Source organism: Ptychodera flava, chromosome 17 (genome assembly GCF_041260155.1).
Source record: "Ptychodera flava strain L36383 chromosome 17, AS_Pfla_20210202, whole genome shotgun sequence".
NCBI classification, from domain to species: Eukaryota; Metazoa; Hemichordata; class Enteropneusta; family Ptychoderidae; genus Ptychodera; species Ptychodera flava.
In genome coordinates this window covers 421,210-438,493 of record NC_091944.1, presented here as the reverse complement: position 1 = coordinate 438,493, position 17,284 = coordinate 421,210, and the positions used below count along the sequence as shown (strand labels likewise).

The 17,284-nt window shown below is 33.6% G+C and overlaps 1 protein-coding gene across 1 annotated transcript in view; it reads right to left on the bottom strand.

Moving 5' to 3' along the window:
* LOC139115080 (arf-GAP with SH3 domain, ANK repeat and PH domain-containing protein 2-like) overlaps positions 1–17,284 on the bottom strand; it is a 63,037-nt gene that overhangs the window by 13,240 nt on the left and 32,513 nt on the right. Inside the window, exons 2-11 of the mRNA XM_070676965.1 lie at positions 11,255–11,327; positions 8,510–8,658; positions 7,992–8,116; positions 7,451–7,526; positions 7,055–7,108; positions 6,646–6,731; positions 5,968–6,127; positions 5,348–5,606; positions 2,306–2,533; positions 612–745 (exon numbers count right to left, since the gene is read on the bottom strand). Coding sequence (XP_070533066.1) covers positions 612–745; positions 2,306–2,533; positions 5,348–5,606; positions 5,968–6,127; positions 6,646–6,731; positions 7,055–7,108; positions 7,451–7,526; positions 7,992–8,116; positions 8,510–8,658; positions 11,255–11,327 — 1,344 coding nt within the window. The remainder of the gene's footprint in view (positions 1–611; positions 746–2,305; positions 2,534–5,347; positions 5,607–5,967; positions 6,128–6,645; positions 6,732–7,054; positions 7,109–7,450; positions 7,527–7,991; positions 8,117–8,509; positions 8,659–11,254; positions 11,328–17,284) is intronic.

The window sequence follows — 17,284 nt, the reverse complement described above, 5'->3', positions numbered from 1 at the left end:
AGTTTTTTCCAGGAGCATGTATATAGTAAATGTGAGGAAATCTTCAACACATTCTTGACAGTGTGTAAAGTCTGACAGTTTTGAAACTGGATTGATATTCCAGGATATTCCAGATGAATTACACATTTGTCATGTCCTTCCATTAGTAATTGTACATTTTCAAACCTTTTACCAGGAGCATAGAAAACTTGTACATGCTTCACAAAAATGACAGGAATGCCAGTTTGAGAAAATTTCTTTTGATTAAAGATATCAATTTTGAAGGCAAAATTACCTGTTTTGCAATATGTTGATGAAGCTAAGTTTCTTTCAAAAAAACTTCAAATTCTATTGCATATTAAAGTAGAGTAATACTAAACGTATCATCAAAACCTTTCCCACATATTGGTATTGGTTGTAATATTCATTGTAACTGAAGTAAAAGGAAATTCAGAGTTGTAAAGACACTATGCCCTCAAATTTTTAAGATTTCCAAACTCTTCTGGTCAATTTGGAAATTTCTTGAAATTTCTGACATGCGACATTTTCTTTAGTGAAAGAGAATTCTGTGTGCAGTTTTATGTAAAATAACCAGACAAATATCATTGGTATGCAAATGAAGTTTAGATTACCAGTAGCTGTGATGTACCAGGCACATCTAGAGTCAGTGACTGTATTCTGGATATATGGACACCCATGTCTCTGTGCACACCACTGCATTCTATACATGTAAGTATACCAAGATTGGTTGATAACCAGGTGGGGTCTGTGCAAAATACAAATGAGATTAAAATAATTATATTGTATCAATGTACAGGCTACAGAAAAACAAAAACTGCTGATTGACAGAAATTATGAATTATTGTGGTGCAGTCAGTTTTGTTAAATCCTCTGTTTTACTAAAGATTTGATTGGTACCATACTTGTCCAAGTATAACCATCTTTGTTCAAGAACAAGAAATAGCGTTGATCGCGATTTCGGGTTTGTTAATAAATATAGCTGCACGCGCGAGACTTTAGGACAAATATGCTGAAATTCAGACAAATTTTGTCGTTGTATGCATGGCTGTTGTTGCAGCTTGTAGTCTCAGTCATCAATTCATACGAATAAGTGTGACGCTAAATAGCATTCTAACACTCGCAGGTTTTATTTTCGTCGTTTACGCGAAAAATGCGGACAAATGTTTATTTATGCATATTAATGAGAGAGAACAGTGACGTCATTTGCGATCAGCGCTATTGCAGTTATACTGGGGAAAGGGCTTATACTCAAACAAACCAGTGTTTTCTGTACAACATGTTTAATTTATGCTAATTTATGCAAAGTTATTAGATACACATTTTCAATCACTTTCAAAAATGTATTTACATCCAAAGAAATTAAAAAGAACAGTAAATACACTGACAAGATTTGACTGAATATTCTCACAATACCATGAGTTAGCCTCACAATACCATGAGTTAGCATGCCATGATCAAATTGATATTGATACACTACTAATAAAGCCAACAGACAGAAAAACTCATCAATGATTTCCCTGCCTAACTGACAGTATTTTATACCACAGTTTAAATCAAGCTAATTACATAATCCCTGGATACAGAAGTGTCAATTTGGTGAAATTTCAATTTTGAATTCAATCTTGAAGTAAAAAGTAAACTGGGAACAAAGATATCATGTATGCATAGAGTGAACATGCATTGGCTGCAAGTAAAAACAATTCTACTTTCCAACATGAAACGGTCAGCATCTTGTGAAAACAACAACATAACAGTGAAATTTGTAATAGTCACTGGTCAAAACTCTTTACAGATGAAAGGATAAATTGCTTCAAATAAATGAAATTGCATGTTCAGGGATGTCAGGCATGTGATGTCAGAATAGGATTGTTCTGTCAGTCAACAGGGGACATAGAGAGACAAATAATCATGAGATACAGGAAAAGCACGCCCTTTTCCTTATGGTACTGTCATGGCAACTACAATGTTGCATTATTTTAACACCTCTTACTTGATTCTTTAGTCTGAAAAGTAATTTATTAACTGTAATGATCCATTATGCTTTGGCAAAATTTCTATATTTGAGGTAAACTAGGGCATGGGTACTTTGGAAAATCCCCTTAGAGTAGTGGAAGAGCCTATACATGAGTGTGGGGTTATACTCCAATGAAGGAAAGATTTACATTGAAGATTGACGTTACAGTAAACTGTGCATCAAGATAATTACCAGGCATTACAGACATGCATACAAATGCCACCCAGCAACTGATTTGTGTATGTACCAGTAGCTGACACTATTTTGAATAGAGATCATTATTCATCTTACCAACAGCATTGCAATCACAGCAAATATTGTTTCCTTCCATTCGTTTAATTTCTTCCACAATGCTATGTGTTAACTCTCGTACACTTTTACTAGCCTCTAGATGTTTATTAGATTGATTAGGATCATCAAATGCATTGCGTAGAGCTTCTTCTCTGCTGTTGTTCAAAACTGACATCCATTCTTCCATGTCTTCCTCTGTTTCTGCCATAAAATGATACGTCCTGTTTCCTGTACAAAACAAGGGATTCAAATATTTCATGTTATATATCTCCTTTACCATGAGATGAACAAACATTCTGTCATTAACAACCTGCCTGTGTTTGAAATATGACTTGAATTGAACATTTGATATAGCAATGATAGTTTTGAATGCACATGACAAACTTGACAAACTTAATATTTTAGCAATGACATCCCCTTGTTGACTCAATCAGAATAGTATCAACTTTCCTCTGACTATATTACCTCAAGCTCTAACATAAATAGCTACCACTAGGCGGCGCTAATCAAACCACATCACAGACCATTTACCATCACACTAAAAGGCAACAGTATTTGTAACTCTCAATGGTTTTTTCACTGGTTTACTATCGTATGTCAACTGCAAGTTCTTGTTCTGCCCTATCAAGCATGTTGAAACTGTCACTCTTCAGCTTGTCAATGCAGGGTTCATACATGTACAGTCAACTGCTGGTGTTTTACCATTGAATTTCAGTCTGCTGGTGGAGAGACTGCCACCTGGACAAGAATTCACTTGTCAATAGTAACATTGCAGTCTAAAAATATACAGGCTGAGTTCACAAGCTGAATACTGTGTATCTCACTCAACATGCTTTGGTATAGAGCAAGAAACTGTTGTTAACATTAAAAAGAATCATCAAAATGACAAGATCATGGGTACATGAATATTCTTCATTCTTAACCCTATGCACCCTGACCCCCTGGTGACCTATGACATCATGCGGACATTTTTGTCCGAGTCGGGTTCAAAGGGTTATATATATATATATATATATATATATATATATATATATATATATATATATATATATATATATATATATATATATATATATATATATATATGTATATGATAGATGATAGATTGGATAGATTATTTGTTGATGATAGATTATTTGTTGATGATAGATTATTTGTTGACAAACACAATATTTGATGCACTAAAGTGATAAAGATATCCCATATGACTTCACCCTTTGAGTGCCAAAGTTGATTTTTGTTACCTTTATAGAATATAACACCAACAATTTTTTTCAGATCTAGACAATTTTTTTTCAGATTTTTCCCAAAGTTTTGGTCAAAAACTGAAGCCTATGAAAAGTTATGTCCATTTGTGCAAAACTATAACCAGATATGAACTGTAAATGCTCACGTGTTTCATTATATATTGAGTTATGTGTAAATTTGAACCTTTGCCACATGTTTGCAACTTCATTGAAATAATTATGATCAACATAATAACAAATATTCACCACAGATTAACTCTATAGGTCATTAAGTATTCAAATATGTAATTAGCTGAAATAAAAATAATTAATTTCTTTGACTGCTGTCATTGTATCACCACTTTATATAGCAAGTGTAATTAATTGCCTTTGGTCAAGTCCTAAAAACTATATATTCCAAACTTTGAAAGCTCATTAGATATGCAAACTATAAATTAGCTGACATGAAAACTTACGTGTGAAATGATTCCAATATTGGTATAACCAGGTATAATCATCAGTGTACATAGCATGTTATGCCAACTTTGATCAAATAAATCAAAGTATATATCCCTAATTAAGAAGTTAATTAAATACACACATTAGGAATTGGCTGAAGCAAAAATGCTTAATGCTTTTCAATAATGTTAGCCTACATAATAGTATCTTTAACGTACATAGCAAGTTCATCAATTTTGGTTATGTAAATTCAAATATATATCCCTAATTTCAAAAATTCATTAAATATGCAAATTAGGAGCTGGATGAAGTAAAAATGATTAATGACTTTCAATAATGTCGTATCGTAGCATCTTTAATGTACATAGCAAGTTTTGTCAACTTTGGTTTAGTCAATACAGATAAATATCCCTGATTATGAAAGTTCATTAAATATGCAAATAAGGAATTGGCTGAAGTTTAAATGCTTAGTGACTTTCAATAATGTTCTATCATAGTATCTTTAATGTGCATAGCCAGTTTCATCAACTTTGGTTGTCAAATCAGATAAATACCCCTAATTAGGAAAGTTCATAAAATATGCAAATTAGGAATTGGCTGATGTAAAAATGCTGAATTACATTTAATAATGTTCTATCATAGTATCTTCAATGCACATAGCAAGTTTCATCAATTTTGGTCATGTAACTTCAAATATATATCCTTAATTTCAAAAATTCATTAAATATGCAAATTGGGATTTGGATGTAGTAAAAATGCTTAATGACTTTCAATAAGGTTAAATCATAGTATCTTCAATATGCATACCAAGTTTCGTCAATTTTGATCGAGCAAATTCAGATATATACTCCTAATTAGGAAATTTCATTAAACATGCAAATTAGTAATTATCTTTCACGTCACCCTTAATATCTTTCAAAGCTGATATATTGGTGTGATCAACATTTGGAGCGAATCTCATCAAATTGTGTGTGGTCGTTGTAATATATATCAGTTTTTTCTAAAATCACTAATTATGCAAATGAGCAAAAAGTAAGCAAGCCACACCCACCAAAAACTAATCAGTTCTTGCCATTTTCAAACTAAACCTATGTACCAGATTTGATTCTGATCTGATGAGCCGTTTTTGAGATATTGAGTACACAGACAGACAGACACACAGACAGACACACAGACAGACACACATCGCTGCGACATATGCCCATGTGTGTCAACACGTGAGCAAAAAAATAACAGAAAAATTCATAAAAATTAGTAAAATCTTGCCCTGATATTTTAGCGGGAAAAATTACAGTGCTAAAGGGGTTAATCTTTTATTGTAAAACTACAGAAGTTTCAGACATGCTCCAAGACTTACTTGTGATAAGATCAAAACATTTCTTGCCATCTTCTGGAGCTAATTTGACCTGACATGTAAGTAAATTCAACATAACTGGTGGTTTACTTGAAGTGGAATGTGCAATGAAAAGATAACCACTGCGTATACAGCATCTTCTTTTCTGATAAACTTTACGAATTCCTTCACTGCGTTTGTGTAGATATCCATCTTTTTCACTGCCGTGTGTTTTGTTGCCTTTAGGCTGATGCAGAGCATAGCCACCGTTGCTGCTTTGTGACTGTAATATCAACAAACAACACAGTTGCCAGTTACATAAATAAACTCGATAAAACTGTTTAAAAACAGTTTTATGCACGATAGCTTATGTCAATCATGTGAAGAGATATTCATGATGAAAATATTGAAATAGTTGCTGAATTTGGAAAAAGACAACAGCAACTATACTATGCAAGTAATCAAGCTATGAAGCTTGGACTAAAGTGTGTTAGGAAATAAACAGACATCGTCGACAGATGGAATCCAGTGAGACTGGTTTAACACTGATAATTCTCTCGGCTCAATCTGGTTTTCTACGGTGATGTAATTATTCTGTCATTACCACAACACAGTGACTGAGCTTCTATCATAGTCAAACACACCTCTTTTTCCATTGCTAATGTTCCTCGGAGTCTGTTCCGTAGTTCTGTCAGTTCTCGCCTTTCATCATCTTGTTGTTGTTTTATGTTTTGCAGTTGTGAAGTCAATTCTTCAACATAACTTTTAAAATGTTGAAGTGTCTTCATCCCATCTAAGAAAAAACTTCATTGAGAAGAAAAAGCTGTTTTTACCCACTCAGCATGAAAGTACGGTATAACTATTATTTACTGGTATAGAGGGGTCTGGATATCACAAAAGGGATTTAGAAAGCTGAAAGATTCTTGACTGGATGTTGTGTCTTCTTCAATGATGTTTAAAAACATCTAAATCACACTACTTTATAAACTAACAACAATTTCACTTTTTTTTCTTGAAATGTCCAGATTGAAAATGGGTGATATATCGAGGCTGTACATAATTTGTAACTTTGAGTGCTTCTCTAATAGATGAATGATATCTTTGTGCTTTGTGAACATGCTCGACGTACCGTAGACTTCTTCATAATTTGACAATTGCCTATTACGCTTCGAAGGATGGGAAATCTTGTAACAGTTGATAAAACAGAGTTTGTATTCAACAATAACACAAACACAAAATGATCTGTATGATAAGATAATCTGTATGATTAGATGGTTTGAATGATAAAACGACTAACACAGCATCAGAAGTTTTGGACTTACTTGTGTTGAGTGTGAGAAAATTCTACCAGATGCTGAAGCAGGTCCACCCCCTTCTTTGCTTTGATTTCATTGACTTTGATCAGATACTGCCGAATCAAAAATAATTAAATAAACTATGAAAAACAAGTACATAAACAAAAACAAGATTTTGTTGTCGTAAGTAACAAAGGAATTACTTGGCAAATGGCAAATATTTGAGAGAAAATCAAATTGACAAAGAAAGATGCAGTTGTCATGGATAAGGAAATGGTTGCTATGGGTACTGCCCATGCCTGTAGATGAGAATGTTGAATGTAAAAAACACCATTAATCTGGGAAAATTACACACATTACTATGATACATGGAATTGTTGGGCTATCACCATGGCAACAGATTACTGCATTGATATTTGCAAATTTAAATTCTTACCTCACAAGTCTGTAATTGAAACATCCTTCTCTCTTTTTCCATTTCTTCAGCAATCTGCAATGCAACGGCAGGACAAAAATCACACTGTATCAATTTATGTGAACTAGTAAATATCAAATTTGACTGTTTTTTGTAGAACAATTCTTGCTTTGTTGGTTGATTATTTGTCTCTTTGGTTTTTAAATTTGTATGACAATATTTGAAACGATTACAGCACTTTCCATTGTCATAACACTCTGCACATAAAAATTAGGTCGTCTTCAGATTTAATTCCATTTTGTCACTGGACCAGTCTATCCTTGAAATGGATGGAAAAATATTTGAAAACTTTGTTTTGAAAATCTGTCCAAAGTTTATTCTGTTTTAGAATTCATAATAAACACAAACACAGCTCACCTCTGGTCCTGAGATTTCAGATCTGATTGTACCAGCTTCCTTTGCACTTTGTTTCTTTTCTTTTTCAATTTTCAAACTGAAAGAAGAAAGCAGAAATTGGAAAATCAGTGAGTCTAAATGGTTCAGCAAGTCTCAAAGGTTACTTTTCTCAATTTTAGCTAATCCTACAACAGATCAAAAGTTCAATCAAAAGAATTTCCCCTAAAATGTAAGTAGTTTGCAGAAACTATCTGGAATCATGGGATTATACTGATACCTGTCTGTGATAATGTCATTGAATGATGCACACAAATGACTGATGTGATTTTGAATGAATATTATAAAATGACTTTGGTGTAACTTCCTGATTAAGGTTAAGGTAAGTCTTTCCCATATATTAAAGTTTGATCTAAGCTTTGCTTGATGTACTTTTGACTTACTCCTCTTTTTGAAATAAACTTCCTCGTTCTACTTTCCCATACATATCAAAATAGCCAGAATTCAATTTGTCAATACAGCTTTTATCAACTACACTGTGATTTTCAAAACATTCGTCACTTACTATTTGGATTCATAATCTTTACAAGCCTTGTCAAAGGATTTCTTTAAGTCTCCCTTTTGGCCTTTCAAATCTCCTTTCAACAGAGAATCCAACGGAAATAAAACAATGTTTTGAAAATTCTGTGTCTGGAAAAGAATAAGGAAAGTAAACTACAGAATTAGGAAACATTTCTATTACAAACATTTCTATTACAAACATTCACAATGAATTAAGTTTTTACACCAAGATATTGTTTAAATTCTACCATTGAAGACATCAATATAATATCAAATTGTCTACACTATATCTGCTATAAAATTTTGGACTGTAAATTTTGCATTTTGAACAGATGTCTTGATATCAGATTTTTATCATCTATCACATTGGTTTTTGAATCAAAATAAAACCAGACAAGGCATACAAATAGTATTTAGTAAAGTGCTGACTTGAAAACCTTTCATTTCATTTTCTCACCAATTTATTAGCTCAACACAATAACAAATGCACTTCAAGCTACCTTCAGTCACCTAAATACCTACCATGTTTTTAAGAACTGCTGATAACTCCTTGGTTACCACAGAGAATTTGAGGAATGCAGCGCCAATATCAGGTTCTGTTTCTCTTGTCAAAGAAATCGTACCAAGCTTTTCAAGATTCTCTGCGTACAAGGTTTCGTTGCTCACATGCTCTGACAAAATCAAGATGAAGACATTTGATTGTTTACATCTGTACACACAGAGTACACATTGGATTTGAAGTTGAGAGACGAGAGAGGAGAATCTAACTGAAGATGAAGTTGTTTGCAGGTCACTTGTGAGAAAGTTTTACGTCATGCTAATGTTTTAGTCTACATGACCATGTGATCAACAAAGTTGTGACTAATTTTTGTCTACACTTTGCAGACTGACATAAAACAGCCTTTCTTCTTATTTCAGAAATAACCAATTGGTCTGTTGTTATTTTTATTGGCATATATTGTCAGGTGGGAATGACAATAAATATGATTCAACATTGAAAACTGGCAAAATGTAATTTGTTTATTGATGTCTTTGTGGTAAGGTAGTACAGTGATGAGCAGACTAGGTTTGGGGATATTTTGTAAAATTCAGTTCAGATTCAGAGATAATATTGTTGAACAGTAGAAAATACCTACTTAAGTATTCTATAAGAGGCTATGTTACGTGACATGAAACTGACATATCAGGATCTTACAGTATTTGTGTTTTGGAAGCTTGTAACAATCTACATGGTATGAAATAAGGTTATATGATACAATTCAAATCTATTTTGATTGAACCATACTGTAGGTCTATGGTCTATGGTAGCTCATATCATCTTCTGTTACACTGTCATGTCACTGTTCATGTCAACAAGTCAAGCTTACTGCTGGCTGCGAGAGAGGTTTTATACACCAATGATTAGCAGTCAATTGACAAAATGCAGCAACTAAGTATTCATTTAGTATATGGAGTGTGTTCTTGATGGGTCAATGGTTGATAATGACTGTAAACTTGCACCAAGGATTCTATTACAACAAGATTCAAAACACAAAGCGCTGACCTAATGACATTGTATACTAATTTAGACAAGTCTATCCACAGCACTTTATTGCAAGAGACATTATTTTCAAAGGTGTTACCTTTGGAGAGCAATTATTTTACTGGAAAAGAAGAACAGCATACTTTATCAACCTCTCACACAATCAGGGTCTGATTGATAATCTTGTTCCATTGGATATTTCATCTACACTGGTAGCAGTAACTACTTACAGGTTTTATTTGTAGAGAAGTCTAACATCAAATCATTGGCTGAATTCTTATCTATGGCAAACTTTTCTCCTAATAGGGCCCATCAGGGTCAATGTCATAGGTAAAACCAAACAGTGCCTCCATGATGGAAGGACTGTGGTCAAATTCACTGACTCTCCTAATATGGCCTATCAGGGTCAATGTCACAGTTCAAGTTATACAACAACATGGAGGTCCCATGCTGTGAAAGTCATGTGGTAAATAACTCATGACCAACATCATTTAGGTGCTATTGCTGTAAAAGTCACAGGGGAATTAACTCATGACCACTTACACTATTAATAGATCCTATTGCTTACTCCTATCATGGTTTAACCTTGAAATCAGATTAGTCTACCGCAAATATAGTCAGTTTGTGAAACTGGAGAATGTTTATGTTTTTGTAGAAAAAGTGAGTTCATCAGAAAGCTGCACTGGTCATACTGTGGAATTTTTGGAAATGCTGAATATTTATCAGTAAATTTCTAACAAATTTCATGTGTTGAAGATATGAATTAGAAAGCACACATGAAAATATGTTCACTTTCTAGATAATGGGATTATTTTTGTTTGAAATGTGAGGGTATTGAGAAATGGCTGGTCTTGTCTTATGTTTGAGGGTATTGAGAAATGGCTGGTCTTGTCTCATGTCTGAGGGTATTGAGAAATGGCTGGTCTTGTCTTATGTCTGAGGGTACTGAGAAATGGCTGGTCTTGTCTCATGTCTGAGCTTAGAACTCTGTGTTTTGACTTCTGGTGGAACTGGGTCATTTGTACAAAGCATGAACAGCCTGAATGTTATGCATTCCATTGATAATATTTTTTTCTCTGTGATATTCCTGTGCAGTAGATTACATCACAAAAACATTTCAGTCCTGTCAGTTAAATAGCTTCTCTAAATTTCAGAACAATTTCAAAAGGAACTGTGAGATTAAAACAATCACACTAAAAATTTATAGTTTCCAGGAAAGGCATTTAAGTCACACGATGCATGGAATACAACTGTGGTAAATCATGAGTTTAAGGTAGTATGCACCTCGAAAGTGAAAGACTTAAAACTTTTGCTCTAACTTTCCTCAAGGAATCTAAGTTCAATCATTCTCTTTCAAAATCAAGAATAAAAATAGGGGGTCAACGTGCAAATTTTGGTACTAGAGAAACAAATTACCTAAGATTTAACGATATTAGAAATTCAAAAAGGCTACCATCCCTGTGTTAACTCTATGGAGAAAAATAAAAATTTTTGAAATTCGAAAAACTAAGGCGTTGAAAAGTTTTCTTTCACCAAGGTTTTGAAATGAACCCCCACATGTGGTATATCAGAAGAGAATTGTAAAAGTTTGAGAGTCTGAATGTCTGTCCCGAGGTGCGTTCTACCTTAAATGAGTATTTTAAAACAAATACTCTCAGACTGACATTTACCTGAAGATCTAAGAGTGAAATTCCTACAAGTAGTTTTTAGTGAAATACAACAAAACCAGACTTGAATTTACTTACCAATGCCTGAATTACATACTGCTTTCAATGATTTCTTTAGTTTGCCCAGGGCACTTCTGTCAGAATCCAATGTCTACAAAGAACAAAGCACAAAAGACAAGCTATGGTGTGAATGTGATCATATCAAGATTGAGGTAATTGTCTGCAAAATTTGTTGAATTCGTTTGATGTGAAGCGGGCTGCTATTGAGAATATTTACAATTTATTTAATACCATCAGTATCAGTATCAGATTAAGTCAGTAATAATCACAGTGTTTGTGTCTTCATTGACAAGATAAGGATGATACATCTGTTATGCTTTCACCAGACCAGTAACCAATTATACCTGATGGAGACTGAACTAAATAAACCTACTACTGAAAGGGAAAGGGTCACAAATAATTCTACACTAATCACACTTCTAATGCACTGTGCCTTTTGATTTACTTTATATTATTTCTAAGAGTATGGATGAAATGCAGAAAAATAATTAGTGAAAAAAACTATGTTAAAAATATTATTTTTATTATTTATGAAGATGTATTTTCTGATCAAAACTTCCAAAAACTTGAAATGTCTTCTCAGAATGTTTGTTATCTTTCAATAAAAAAACTTTCAATACAAAATATTAAATCCTTACTTCCCCTTGCTCATCTCTGTGCTCTCTAATATTTCAACAGAGTAAATATTACTGACTTGAAATGATAGCAAGCCTGACTTGATCACTTTGCTGTTCTCTTTCCATATCTCATACAACCTCATCAAAAGATTTCACTAGTTCAGTCTTAATACTGACAAGACGCAAACATCAAAATTCATGGCCATGTTTTCACAGCAATCCCAAAATTATGGACGGATAAATCAAGGGTTGAGATTTCAGATAAACTCAGCAATGTCCTTCACCATGATAATATCTCATCCTACACCACAGATAATATCTCATTCCAAAATAACCACTGACCCACATCAACCAAGGCAGTCAGTCTGGTTTATGGTGAATTTCAATACGACTCTCATGAGAATACAGATCATTTCCCGTTGAACTCAAGGGAGTATTATCAAGTACCTGATTATAGCATAAACCTGCCACCAATTACCAAGTCTAAATCAAATTACACTCTGCCTTACAGCTAGTTTATTATACATTACACACTGCTATTCTTGCAATGTTAAACGAGACCTGTGGTTTGATAATTGAGGGGTCTTCTCAAATGCTCGCATTCCAATATTTCCACAAAGAAACATAATACATGTTAAGTTATAGCTTCAAACCTGTCAAATCTGCGTACACTTGGTGATAAAAAAGTTAGTGGATTCGGGCAATACCGTTAAAACGAAGTGAAACAGAAACTCAATTCATATGACAATACCAGTATGTATGGTCAGTAAACTATTAAAGGGTACTGCTCACCTGCTGTGTCACAAGGTTATTAAAGCAAGGGATCACCTGACAATTCATCAATTTCAACTACCTATAAATAACAATATCCTGTCCTACTGAGGTATTGTCTTAACTGTCAAAAACTTTGAATTCAAGAGATCTACGTGTATTAATAGTGATGGATTATACATTGATATCCCTGTATAAAAATTATCACAGCATACTGGTTGGAGTTTTGCTGTGATATCTTTCTGTATTCGTAGATATCAGGATTGAAAGAAATACTGTGAATCAACAAATTAAAAGAAAAACACTCTAGTGAAATATGTTTTTCTTGACAATAATAATGAAATCTGGAATACTTGTCCTAGATAACATTCTCTATAATTGATTGTACATTCTTTAACGGGAAGGAGGGGGTGTTTCCGCTGCAGCATACGTGAACGGAACAACCATGAATTTTGTGTTTACTCCAGTGAACCTAGACAATGTAACAGTGACATCAAACATGTTCCAAAGGTCATACATGTAACAGTGACATCAAACATGTTCCAAAGGTCATACATGTAAGAGTGACATCAAACATGTTCCAAAGGTCATACATGTAAGAGTGACATCAAACACGTTCCAAAGGTCATACAAATAGGATATCCTTACATGATGACCTCCATCGGTTCTCACTTCCTAAAACTACAAAAGCAATTCAAATAACAGGATGACCTGTATTCATATTTTCCCCTCGTACTTCCAACTTTAGTTTGGAAGTACACAAAATCCTGAATCTTATAAACAATTTATACAAGTTTTGTCTGTATCACTAACAGCAGAAGCTTTGAGGAAGTTTAAACTGAAAGAAATAGGCAATGACTTAGGCAATGTTTTGGTCAAGTTTATATTACTTGAGAATTCAGTCACTTTTGTACGTCAGAACCAAGAAACATGCTGAAAGATAGGTACAATTTGACCAATCCATTAGTGACTTGGCATTTGTTTATACCTTTGCTTAACTGGGTGTACCAGTATGGGGTATGCTAGCTCAGCAGTCACTCCACCATCAATGTGAAATTCTGCCAAAGTTTATTCCTTCAATTTTAATATTCTGTTATGATATTTATACACCCACTGATTTGGGGCAAGTGAAAAGTACAATGACAAAATCGCTACTTTATCAAACTGAGTAATAAAGACACTACTACGATGTAAATATTGATAACTTAGAACTTGCTCTTACAAACTACCAAACTTATTGTACCGGTATGTACAGTAGTGGAGTGTTATTTTACATTCATATAATCTATGATTAATATATTATTTAAATTCATAGATGATTTTGAATAGCAATAATGTCAATAGTTTCTCTGAGTTGTTCAAGTAAGGTTGAAAAAAGATGCCTAGAAACACAGGTAAAGCTATTTATGAATGAGTTGACCAAAGCTAAAATATGCGGCAATTTCCTGCAATATTACTATGTGGTTGGTACAGAGAAGCTTTTCATTTGTCAAAACAAATACACATATCTTGAGAGATAATTAAGTTCATGGTTGAGTTTGACCTTGATGTAGAAACAGACTATATCATACTAAACAGGTTTATTCCTTGATAATAATGATTTGTACCTTGGACTGGTCATCTTGAAAAAAGTACACAGACTCTGAGCCTATTAATGTGACTTAATTAACATTTTATCCAATTTTCGGTTCATTACTCTGATAGAATAGAAAGTAAACAAGTTCTAATTGATCATCTTTGCACCAAGTTGAAGTTTGTTTATTTTGTACCTGTCACATGTCCTAAAATGTAATAATATCAAGTTCAAAAACAAACATCAGAACAAGAGGCATTGGGGTATGTGACTTGCAATTTCCATGATTTATGAAAGATACCTTGAATTTCAAGATCATTACACTTTGGTATAAATATTCCACCAAACAATTTTCAGTTATAAATATTTAAAATTTTGAGTATTTATTCTTTTTCTCACTGGGCTGTTCTTGATAAGTCAGATCAAACTCTATTTATGATACTCTCAATGCTTCATGATTTTGATATCTAAATATTGTCTTATTAAAGCCCCAGTGCTGCTAACTTTCGATGGTGTTTTCATTATTTTTATTTTATAAATCCATTGCAACTTCTTATTCTACTACCCAAAGAATGTTGAAACACCCACTATTTAGCTTGTCAACTTAGCGTCTATATGTGTAAAATGCATGGTTATTGTTTACATTTGAATTTTTGTCCGGACCAGAAGTCAGTTTTGAACAATAACAATGCACTTTACAACCATAGGGGCTAAGTTGACAAGCTCGATACTGTGTATGACAAGCTCGATACTGTGTATAAGAACATTCTTTGGGGAGAAGAACAAGGAATTATGGTTCACATTCAAAATAAAAATGGTGAAATTATCATCAAAAGTTAGCAGCACTGGGGCTTTAACAATTCCATTGGATTTGGTTTGTCATTGATTTATTCATTCATTTATACATTCACGCCTCCTCCAATACTATAAATAGCAGCCAAAGAGGTTCAGATAATTGTTATAGGAGGGCATCAGAACAGGTACCGTATTATGGGTAAATGTAGCCAGCTAGCAAGCATGCTACACTCATCAAGATTGACTGAAAGCGACAAATTTCATGTAATCCAGCTAAGCCACCAAATTACTGTTGTTAGTCACAGATTATAAAACATCTCTGTTGCTACCAAGATGGACTTTATATCTTCATCTTTGTTCAGTAATGGTATTTGGAGTTATTTTAATCTTCGAATTATTTTAAACACTGTTATCAGGTATTTTACTTCCTGTTGATTCAATAAATGGTTCAAGCACAGTCAGAGATTACAAGGTCATGTCCAACAGGATCTTTTATGACCAAAACTCAACACTGTCATTGATCATTTGAAACAGAGAAGAAATATTCAAATATCATAATACTGTACTTACAGCCTTAATAACAGGTCTGAGGGAAAAAAAGCAAGTTTTCATTGGCTGCTTTTGGAATCATGAGACTGTTTGGAAATTGAGGTTATTCATATACCGGTACATGTACAATTCTTTCAAGGTTAATAATACATCTACATAAATTGTAAAAGTCTTACAATAAAAATATACCAAGAAATAGAAACGTGTATGCATTGGAAATGACATCTGATTTTTCAAATTTCTAAGTCTGAACGCATTTCTGCAGTTCCATCATTTGACGATGACTTGAACTACTGGTATGGCAGTGATATGATAATGTACTGCACTTAGCTGAGTAATTGATCAAAGTGGTTTTATTGATTCTGTAAAACTATCGTTTCACTTCAATAATTTACCAGTCTTTTCAATTTTCCTTTACCACTATTTAATCAGGGTTTAATTGAATTAACATATTTCAGCTATCTCTACCTTAGATACGGTACATGTACTGAGACAAACATAGATACTCAAACAACAAATGAGAAACTGGTATTGGCCTAGAACCTATCCATCCATTTTGGGTGGTTGGAGGGATAGTGCTGAAAACAGGCAGCAAAGATACCAGACTGCCCTTGTACCATCTCAACAAATACACTCTACAGACACTAACGATGCACTACTTTATTTCATCAACTGCAACTCTACACTACAACAAATATGATTTATCACAAAGCATTTTGTTTTTAGCATGGCATCAAGATTTGCATCTTGGTTCAACCATTAGGGACAAAACAATAGAATAGAGAGAACAATGAAATGTACAAAGCTATCCCTGGTAGTGTCTTCTATGATTTAAAGACGGCAACTGCAATGTCCTAAAGTGCAAGCTGTAGATGCGGTATATCACTGATCTATTTCTGATACAATGTCTACAATGTCTACTTCATAATGTGAGTGGCTATTGGAAATGTACATGTACATGGTAAATTCAGCATTGTGCATTACATGATATTAACTATCAGAGTATTCTAATGCAACCCTAGGTGACTCAACGATGAACACCAATCAATCAAACTTGACAGATGTTTTCAATATAGGGCAAGGTGAGTTACCCAATACTAATCAATCATTGTGCTGACATAAACTCATTTTTATGATTCACTATTATTTAGTTTTGGTGATAATTAGATTGAGAATTCTGCTCAGCAGATTATTTTGGGAAAGAGTCATAAATTTTAATACCAACCAAAATGAAAATTACCATTGCATTGTTAGGATCAGGGTATGACATAAACACTTCATTCCGTTGTAATTAATTCCATCTGCTCTTCCAGATGTTGTTCTATTATGTTCTCTTTTTGTTCCTGAATCTTGCATTCCAGGACATTTCTCATCTGTTTCATGATTCCTACTACCACTTGGTATTATGAATCAAATCATTTGTGACTCATTATTCACAAGGTATAACCCTCCTAGCAGCAGCTTTGTTGTGATTGATAGTGCACAGAGTATGGTGTAATTTTCACTCATTTCAATCTAGTTCACCATTCCAATTAAAGCAAGTAGGTAACCTCATTGACGGTACAACACTGTTCCATTTTTCATTTGAACCTTTCAATGTTGAGATTTCAAGACCAACATTAATAACCCTGCCCTGAATTGACACTATCATTTTTCAAAAGTAAAGTGAAAGGTTGAACCACAAAACTTGGAAAACAGGATGAAACAAGTCCATTGATGACAAAATTATCTACTCTGGTGATA